This window comes from Dipodomys ordii, unplaced genomic scaffold (genome assembly GCF_000151885.1).
Source record: "Dipodomys ordii isolate 6190 unplaced genomic scaffold, Dord_2.0 Scaffold87, whole genome shotgun sequence".
In the NCBI taxonomy this organism is placed as follows: Eukaryota; Metazoa; Chordata; class Mammalia; order Rodentia; family Heteromyidae; genus Dipodomys; species Dipodomys ordii.
In genome coordinates, this window is record NW_012267303.1 from 854,346 (window position 1) to 864,212 (window position 9,867).

Genomic DNA, 9,867 nt, shown 5'->3' on the forward strand with positions numbered 1-9,867 from the left:
GGCCCGGCCCGGCCCAGGCCACGGCGGCGGCCTTCCCGCCGTGTGGCCACGCCCCGGGCCTGCGGGACAGACACTGGAGGAGCCGCCTTTGTGGTGTCCTGTCGGTTTGTCGCTCGCGGGTTGGCAAAGCCTTGGCGTGGGGCTGTGGGGCTCTGTGAGTGAACTGGCCTGGTTCTTCACTGCCTCCCTGTGGGGTTGGTAATTGTTAGGTCTTTAAAAAGAGGTTGTCGAGTAAGAACCACACCCGCTCCTGGTATGCAGATAAAATGTAGGTTTATTCAGTAGACCTGCTTGGACCAGGCCGGGTGGGCAAAGAGGTCATCTTGTCCTGGGCTAGGCCTTATCTAGGGTATTGGTGGGGAAAGGTGTGGCCAGGTAAAGGGAGGTGGACCTGGTGGGAGAAAGGTGTGGCAACATCAAATCCAGATGGGACCTCTGTGCATGAGGGTGTGACCTCTTCCAGGTGTGCCAGTTGCCTAGGTAACACAGGTACTGGGTGGGGTCTGCTGACCATGCAGGAGCGGACCTTACATTCTAACCTTTTAATAATCATGAAACATGGCACAGATTCTCTCTGGCTGCTTCCTGCTTACAAGTTGGTGTTGACATTAGGGGTAAAAGGCCAGTATGTGGCAGAGAGCAGCAGTTGTCCCTTGGTAGGTGTGAATCCTTAGGTGATGTCTGCCAGAAGCAGGTCTCTTGGATGAAGTCTGGAGGAAGTCTTCTCAGGCAGGGGGCTGGACAAAGATGAAAAGGAAAAACATTACTGAAAATATTGGATGTCCATGGCTTGGAGGTGGCCTAAGGGATGAGGGAGTGATGTGTGTGGAGAGGAGAGCAGTTAGATCAGTGCTACGCACCCCGATCTTCAGGGATGGGAGATAGCCTTACCCTGGTAGGCCCAAGGGGGAAAAAGGTGTACCTGGAAGTCAGTGTTGGTATAGAAATGGTACGAGCTGGGTGCCTATGGCTCACGCCTCTAAACCTAGCTGCTCGGGAGACTGCAGGAACGTCTGTGAGACTCTTATCTCCAATAATCCACTCGAAAACCAGAAGCGGCACTGTGGCTCAAGTGGTAGAGCACTCGCCTTGAGCTGAAGAGCTGAGGGACAGCGCCCCAGCCCAGAGTTCAAGTCCCATGACTGACCAAAAAAAAAAGAAATGGCAGGAGCCCTTTTTATTCTTTTCTTTTTTTTCGGTCGTGGGGCTTGAACTCTGGGCCTGGGCGCTGTCCCTCAGCTCTTCAGCTCAAGGCGAGCGCTCTACCACTTGAGCTACAGCGCCACTTCCGGTTTTCTGGTGGTGTATTGGAGATAGGAGTCTCACGGTCTCTCCTGCCCGGGCTGGCTTTGAACCGCGATCCTCAGATCTCAGCCTCCTGAGTAGCTAGGATTACAGGCTTGAGCCACCAGCGCCCGGCATCCCTTTTTATTCTTGACAGATGGATCCACTGTGGCTGTCCCTTGAGCTTGACTGCTGTGGGGGTAGTCAGCAGAACCTGGTGAGAGCCTGTTCACTTAGGGCGTAAACCAGATGGATTAAGGGTCTTGAGAAACACTTGATTGCCAGGCAGAATTGGGAGAGTGGGAAAGGGGCCTTGATGAGGCTGAGGGAGACACTGGTCAGCATGTTGGCGCAGCATGTGCCTAAGAAAGGTTAGGATGGAAAGGTAGTCTATTAGTGGAGGCTTGGTATGGTCAGCAGGGAAATTACCTAGGAGAAAAGGTTTTCCATACATCAACTCAAAGGGGCTGAGGAAAGTAGGGCTGTGGGGAGAAGCACGTAAGTGGGTGAGCGCCAGGGGTAACAGTTCTGGCCAGGATTGCTGGAGCTCTAGAGAAAGTTTAGTAAGTTGTGTTTTGAGGAGCGCATTAGCTTTTTCAACCTTTCCTGAAGACTGAGGCCATAAGGAATGTGAAGATTACACTGGATGTTAAGAGAGGATGCCACCTGTTGGGTCACTTTGGAGATGAAAGCAGGTCCGTTGTCAGATTGAAGTGACCTGGGTAAGCCAAACCTAGGAATAATTTCTTTAATAAGGACGGAGGCAACAGTGTCAGCAGTCTCCTGAATAGGTATCAACCATAGTTAGAAGGTATTTCAGCTGCTTACATCTGGACATGTGAGTGAAGTCTATCTGCCAGTCTTCCCCTGGGGTATGTCCCCGTGCTTGGTGTGTGGGGATGCAGCTGGTCGGAGACCACCCTGTGAGCAGGTAAGGGCACACGTGGGGCAGGCTTGGGTAATAGCCTTAGTCGGGTAGTTAGGCTAGGGCAAGGGATTAAAGGTTTAAGAAGGTGGGAGAGGCTTGTTCCAATGTGCAGCGCCTGGTGAACCTGGGAAAGAAAGCTGTCTGCTTGTGTCTCAGGAAGAACAACTCGTCCTCCTGTGCTTCCTGGGAGGCTCTCTGGTGGGTAAGTTCCTCGAGCTCCTGTGGGGTATAAGAGGGTTGTATTGAAGGCAATACCCGAAACAAGGGAACTGGATGTTGTTCCTGAAGTTGTCTCTGGGCTGCTAGCTTTGCCTCCCGATCTGCTTTTGAATTGCTGACTGTAATGGCATCCAATCTCGTCTGGTGTCCCCTGCAGTCTGGTGTCCCCTGCAGTGAATGACGGCTACCTGTTGGGGAAGGGAAGCAGCTTCTAAAAGCTTAAGAATAAGTGACAGCTGGGTGCTGGTGGCTCACGCCTGTAATCCTAGCTACTCAGGAGGCTGAGATCTGAGGATCGCGGTTCAAAGCCAGCCCGGGCAGAAGAGACCGTGAGACTCCTATCTCCAATAAAAACCACCAGAAAACCGGAAGTGGCGCTGTAGGTCAAGTGGTAGAGCGCTTGCCTTGAGCTGAAGAGCTGAGGGACAGCGCCCAGGCCCAGAGTTCAAGCCCCACGACCAACCAAAAAAAAAAAAAATAAGTGAGGCATTAGTAATGGGAGTCCCTTTGGTGGTCAGGAAGCCACGCTCCTTCCAGATTGCTGCATGCGAATGGAGAATGTGGTAGGTATATTTTGAGTCTGTATAAATATTAATCTTCTGTCCCTTGGCTAAAACTAAGGCCCTAGTTAAAGCTGTAAGTTCTGCCTTTTATGAGGTAGTACTAGGGGACAGAGGGCTGCGTTCAAGAATGGTACAGTTATTAATAATGGCATAGCCCACAACTCGGCTTCCTGAAGGGGTAGATGTGGAACTGCCATCGATGTACCAGGTGTCATCTGGGTCAGGAAGAGGAGTTTCTGAGAGGCACCATTTATGGTAGGTTTTTAAAAAGAGGTTGCCAAATAAGAACCATACCATGCACGTGGTATTCAGGTTAGGGGTAGGTTTATTCCGTAGACCTGCTGGGACCAGGCCAGGTTGGCACTCCAGGTTGGCAAAGAGGGCGTTGGCCCTGGGCTAGGCCTTATCTAGGGTAGGGGCAGGGAAAAGTGTGGCCAGGTAAAAGGAGGTGGGACCAGATGGGAGAAAGGTGTTGCCACATCAGATCCAGATGTGACCTCAGCAGATGCGGATGTGGCCTCTTCCAGGTGTGCCAGTTGCCTAGGTAGCACAGGTACTGGGTGGGATCTGCTTGCCATCCAGGAGTGGACCTTAGAGTTATCAAGATGAGTGTTACTGGCCCACAAAGGAGTCACAGTTGTCCCTCAGTAGTCTAGAGTTTTGGCTCCTCGACTCCCCCTCCCTGAATGATTGTCCAAATTCAGGGACCTGGGACACTTGCATAAAATGTCACAGTAGATAAACGTTCATCCATACACTTTAAATCGTCTAGATTATTTATAATAGCCAATGAAACAGCAGTACAGTGTCAGCGCTGTGTAGACAAATGTCACAGCTATGTTCACAGAGCAGCATTCTGTGCAAAGGAAGAAGGTCCACGTGTTTGGTATAAATGATTGTGTGTGATGGTATTAGGGTTTGAATTGAGGATGTCAGGTTTCTTAGGCAGACCTATAGCTTCAGCCATGCCTCCAGCTTTTTTGGATATGGTAAATTCACAATTGGTGGAATCCACGACTTTGGAACCCAATAGTTGGGGCACTTCCTCTTAAATATTTTATGTGTATGTGTGTGCATGTGTATGTGTGCATGGGTTACGCACTAGTACTGGGCTTGAACTCAGCGCTTTGTGTTCTTTGATTTTTCACTCAAGGCTGACACTCTTGTCACTTGAGCCATGCTTCCCATTCCAGCTTTTTGCTGGTTAATTGGAAACAAGAATCTCTTAGATTTGTCTGTCAGGGTTGACTTCAAATCTTGACTGTCCTGAGTAGCTAGGTGTCCAAGTGTCTGCAATATAGCCGTTTTGGAAACCTTGCAAATCATCTTTGCTTCTTCATCCTGCCAGGAGGGCATCTGCTCTGCCCCCCTCTCCTCCCTGGTGTCCACTGCCCTTCCCATATGTGCATGGTGAACCACACTGCTCCTTGAGGATGTCCCCTCTTCCCACCTCCCTTCTTCATTCCCTACCTTTTGTCTGTCAGTATCTTAGTTCTCCTGTCTCTGCATCTTCTCTGCCGTCTCTGCATTGCTGTGTTGCTCATTAGAGCCAGACCTGGAGCTTCTTTTGGCTTTTCTTCACCTTCCTTAGCCCCAGCCATTCCGGCTTGTGACCTCTCACCATCCGTCCTGTCGCCTTCTGTATTGCCAGATCCCTTGTCACTTTTCTGCCCATGTTTAATCAGTTAACTTCTTAATCAAATTCTACCTTCTCTCCCTCTGTAAGCTTTATTGGTGCTCTTGATTTTCCTCTCCTCTGTGTCTGGTAGACCTCCATTCCTTTTCAGGCAAGTCTTGCGTCTCTATCAGGAAAACCATGTCCTGGTCTAGCATCTCTGCTTTCTCCCAGAGAGCCATCAACATACTTTCTACCTATTCGCTTTCTGGAGAAGTTGTATTTTTCCTTGAGCAGTTAGCCTCTCTTTTGAGCTCTGGGCTTGCATAGTTACCTGCCTTTTGGGCACCTTCGCATGCACTTGACCCCTCCACATACCCCATTCTTAACCTGGCTCCTCTGTTCACCCAGCATCCCCAGCAGAGAACTCTTACCTGAGTCAAGTTGCTAGTTACTGCCTTTTCCATCTCCCCCTGGTGTTTAGAATCCATGACACTCTTTCCAACTGCATCCAGCTGCCTCGCTCTGGCTAAAGGTGTGGCTCAGCAGTAGAGTGCCTGCCTAACACATGTGAGACCCTGAATTCAACACACCAGGACCACTCAGGATCACACAGTCGGCTCCCAGCCACCTCCACTGTCTCATCCCTGTGTATTTTTCACACTGGCCAGTGTGTGCCCTTACTGTTTCATAGCTGTTGCCGCTTCCTTTCTTAGATAGCAGCCAAGTTAGATTGTAACCCTCTCCCGCTTTACGCCCGTTAGCAGCTTCCTGTCACATTTTAGATCAAATCAAAGCCCCATGGGGTGGCTTAAAAACAGTCAAAGATCAGACCTCACCTACATTTCCATCCGTTCTGCTTGTTGCAGCCTCTGCCTGCTGACAGGTTCTTCGAATGCATACCTTGTTGTTTTCTTGGGGTGTCCCCAGTGTAGCACACTGCCTGCTGCAACCCCAAGGGCAGAGAGCCTGTACCCCGAGTACACGAGGCACCTAAAGGCTGGGGCCTCATCTGGGTGCACAGGTTTTGGCAGAAGGATGGAGTTCGCCAGCCCAAGGCCGCTCAGATCCTGGGACCGAAGACTGTATCCTCTACTGCAAGTTTCTGAGCGTGATCCAGAAAATCAATTTCCTAGGTTCTGCTCGTAAAGAGTAAAGTATCTTCCTCTTGCCTTTGTCCTTTAGCGACCTAGTCCCCTGCAGAGCCCATGATGCCTTCAGTGTCTTGGGTGTCTTCCTGTGCATGATGTGTGCAAAGCCAGCCAATAAAGTAAAACTGTCTCCAAAGACAAAAGGAAAGCTGGATGCCGGGCTCACACCTATAATCCTAGCTACTAAGGAAGCTGAGGTCTGCGGATCATGGTTCAAAACCAGTCCAAGGAAGAGACTTATCTCCAATTAACCACCAGAAAACCAAAAAACAATATAGTGCTGCAGAAAACAAGGAGGTGTGTGAATCTGAAGAACGGGTCAGCAGGCAGAGGCTGCAACAGCGGAGCAGTAGCCAGTGCCCATTCTTCTCCCATAGCAGAGAGCCCCACCCCACATTTTGTGTTTTACACTTACTTTGACTGTGTGTGTCAACATAAAAAATGTTAATACTCTTTTTGTTGGTTGTGGTTGTTTGCTTTTTTTTTGGGGGGGGGGGTCCGGTCATGGGGCCTGAACTCTGGGCCTGGAGCTAGCCTTGAGCTGAAGAGCTGAGGGACAGCGCTCTACCACTTGAGCCACAGCGCCACTTCCAGCTTTTTTCTTTTTGCTTATGTGGTGCTGGGGAATGGAACCCAGGGCCTCAGGCATGCAGGGCAAGTGCTCTACCACTGAGCCAACTTCCCAGCCCCCCCCCTTTAGTCACGGGGCTGGGCTATTTTGCTCAAGGCTGGTGCCCTACCACTTTGAGCCACAGTGCCACTTCTGGTTTTCTGGGGGTTAATTGGAGATGAGTCACTTCCCTGGGCTGGCTTTGATCCATGATCCTGAGTAACTAGGATGACAGTGAGCACTGGTTCCTAGCTTTGTTTCTGTCTTTTGAGACAGGGTTTTATTATGTAAGTTTGCCGGAGTACAACTTGCAGTTCTCCTCCCTCCAAGTGCTGGGACTGCAGGAGTGTGCCACCACGTCCGGCTAACCCTATTGGCCTTTTATTGTACGTATATAGTGTGATTTATTTTATCCCTCATGAAAACTTAGTTTGTCCTTACTGTCTACTGTTACTACTGCAGTAGATAAATAACTGCACACACTGCCTTGCATGTTTGTAACTGACTTTAGGACTCATTCATAGAAGCATGTGCTGTTTGTGAGACAGCACTGCTGAGAGTCACTACAGAGCTCTGAGGACCTTCGTTTGCTCAGCTGACAGGAGTCTCTTGCCCCATAGCTTTGCCTGCTGTTTATCAAGATCTTTACTTTTTGCCAATCCTGTAGTTAAAAACTGGGGTTTTAGGATGCTTTATTAACTCTTACTTTTGAATGGAGTTGAGGCTGGAATTCTTGTCATGCATTTATACCACTTATTTTCTGTGAATTTCCTCTGTTCCTTTCCTTCCTGTGTTTCCATTAAAATGTTAGTTCTTAGTTATTTGTCAGTACGCATCATACCTTAGTTCTTTGTGAGATAAATTGCAAATATTTCCTTCTCATTTCTTTTAACTTGGTTCATCATGTTTTGCCATGTGGAAATTTCATAAATCTGCATATTTGAAGATAGATCAGTTTTTATTTTAGCGCTTCAGGTTTGATGTCAAGGTTGGGACTCATGTTCCCTCATTATAAAACAATGTCTCCAGGGCTGGGAAGGTAGCTTAGTGGTAGAATGCTTGCCATGCATTTATGAGGCCCTGGGTTCGATTCCTCAGCACCACATAAGCAGAAAAAAAAGACAGAAGTGGCACTGTGGCTCAAGTGGTAGAGCACTAGCTTTGAGGAGAAGAGCTGAGGGACAGTGCCCGGGCCCAGAGGTTAGGCCCATGACCAGACCCAAAAAAAACAACAGAACAACAAAAAACACAAAAAACAATATCTCCAGTGTTTCTAGCTCCTTTAGGGTGTATATGGAATTTGTTCTGGTTTGCCATGCAGAATGAGTCAGTCTCAAGTTTTTCATCTTGTAACTGTTCCGTAAGTGCTTGATAGCTTTGTAATTTTGTAATTTTGTTTGTTTGTTTGTTTGTGGGGCTTGAGCTCAAGGCCTGGGTGCTCTCCCTGGGCTCTTTTTGCTCAAGGCTAGTGCTCTACCACTTAGTCACAGCTCCATTTCCAGTTTTTTTTTGTTGTTGTTGTTTGTTTTTTTGGTGGTTAATAGGAGATAAGAGTCTCACGGACTTGCCTGCCAGTCTGGCTTCAAGCTGCAAACCTCAGATCTCAGCCTAGTAGCTAGTGTTACAGGTGTGAATCACCAGCACCTGGCTTTCAGCTATTTTCTTTTATCCATTGACTACTCATAATAATTTTCAGTTGATTTTCTTCATGTGTCTGCTCTGTGTTTTACATCTACATGCCATGAACTCTACCCCTAAGTCCTTTTGTCTGATTGTGTTGGTTGTGCATACAGAACAGTGTTAGGTGTTGTGGTGCTTGGAGATGTCGTTGCTGTGTGCCTGGCTTTCATGAAAGTACTTCTGTAGTTTTCCTTTGGCCCTGATGCTGGCCTGTGGGTTAGTTTAGATAATGGTCATTGGTACTGTTGATTACTTTTTTTTTTTCCCTTCCTGATAAATAATAGGACATTCTTCCCTGCCCACTTAGAGTTTGGTTTGGTCAATGCACCGGGAATATTGTGCTTTGGGTCCCTTCTGGGCCAATATCTTTAAGAGCCAGCTTGGAAATTATCCTTCCTCCTGCCTGGAGAATAGGCATGGCCCTGATAGTGGGCTCCTTCAGCCTGGGTTCTGCGGAGAGCACCATAGAGCAAGGCCAAGGCTGCCTTCAGTGGAGTTGGAGTGAGGAATACACTTAGATTGGGTAAAGACACTGGAGCCTTACATCATGCTGTTGAGCCAGCGTGTGATCCTGACCCAGCTGACAATGTGTATTCACCCCTCTCCGGAAGTAATACTGAGTTGCATTTTGTTACATACCTCTTCAACATACATGGAGACAGTCATATGGTTTTTGCTTTAGGTTTATTATATTACTAGGTTGTGTAAAATTAAACTCTCTTGCAGTTGTGAAGTGCGTTTGCTCATATTATGTACTCTTTAGTGTGTTGTTCAATTCCTTTTGCTAATACTCTGTTGAGGAATTTCTTTTTTTTTTTTGGGGTCCGGTCGTGGGGCCTGAACTCTGGGCCTGGGCACTGTCCCTCAGCTCTTCAGCTCAAGGCTACTACTCTACTACCTGAGCCACAGCGCCACTTCTGGCTTTTCTCTTTTTGCATATGTGGTGCTGAGGAATCGAACCCAGGGCCTCAGGCATGCAAGGCAAGCACTCTACCACTGAGCCACCTTCCCAGCCCCGAGGAATTTCTTTTTAACACAACTGAGATTGATTTTTTTTTTTTGAGCAAACTTTACAGCTTTTGGATACCAGTACTTGCTTCATAGAGGCAAATTGAAAGGTTTATTTTTCCTATTCTCTGAAGCAATGTAAATAGTATTTAAATTATATGTTCTTTAAAGATTTAATGGAATTACCAAAAGCAGCTTTTATTTTTTTTAAAGTATAACTTGTTTTGTTTTGGTGGTACTGAGGTTTGAACTCAGCCATGCTGCCTGCCCTCTTTTGCAAGGTTATTTATGTGTAAGTGTGTGTGTGTGTACTGGTACTAGAGCTTGAACTCAGAGCTTTGGCCTTTTCATTCACAGTTGGTACTCTACCATTTGAACCGTGCCCCTCTTCTGGCTTTTTTTCTAGTTAATTGGAAATAAGAATTTTTCTGCCCAGGCTGACTTGGAACTTCAATCCTTGGATCTCATAAGTAGCTAGGAATATAGGGCATGGGTCGCTGGTGCCTAGCTTCGCAGGGTACTTGTTGAATTAGGGTTGTGTTTTGTCGTCTCCCCTCCCCCTTCGTCCCTCCCCCCAGGTACAGACCTGGCAGAATGAAGGAGGATGCTTCCAATGTCAGCTTCTTCCCTGAGACAGAGTCTTGCAAACTTTTCTTCCTGGGCTCACCTGGAACCTTGATCCTCCTCATCTCCCTTTCCCATGAAGCTGGGATGACAGGTGTGCCAGAAAGCCCAGCTATTGGTTGAGAAAGGTCTTACAGACTTCCTGTCCAGGCAGGCTTTGGACTGTAATCCATTTCAGCTCCCAC

At 48.0% G+C, this 9,867-nt stretch overlaps 1 protein-coding gene across 1 annotated transcript in view; it reads left to right on the top strand.

The window, feature by feature from the left end:
- Window positions 1-5,821, top strand: part of LOC105992708 (tetratricopeptide repeat protein 38-like) — a 27,979-nt gene extending 22,158 nt beyond the window's left edge. Inside the window, exons 7-8 of the mRNA XM_013025717.1 lie at window positions 5,569-5,694; window positions 5,795-5,821. Of these exons, the coding sequence (XP_012881171.1) occupies window positions 5,569-5,694; window positions 5,795-5,821 (153 nt within the window). The remainder of the gene's footprint in view (window positions 1-5,568; window positions 5,695-5,794) is intronic.
- The last annotated feature ends 4,046 nt before the right edge of the window (window positions 5,822-9,867 follow it).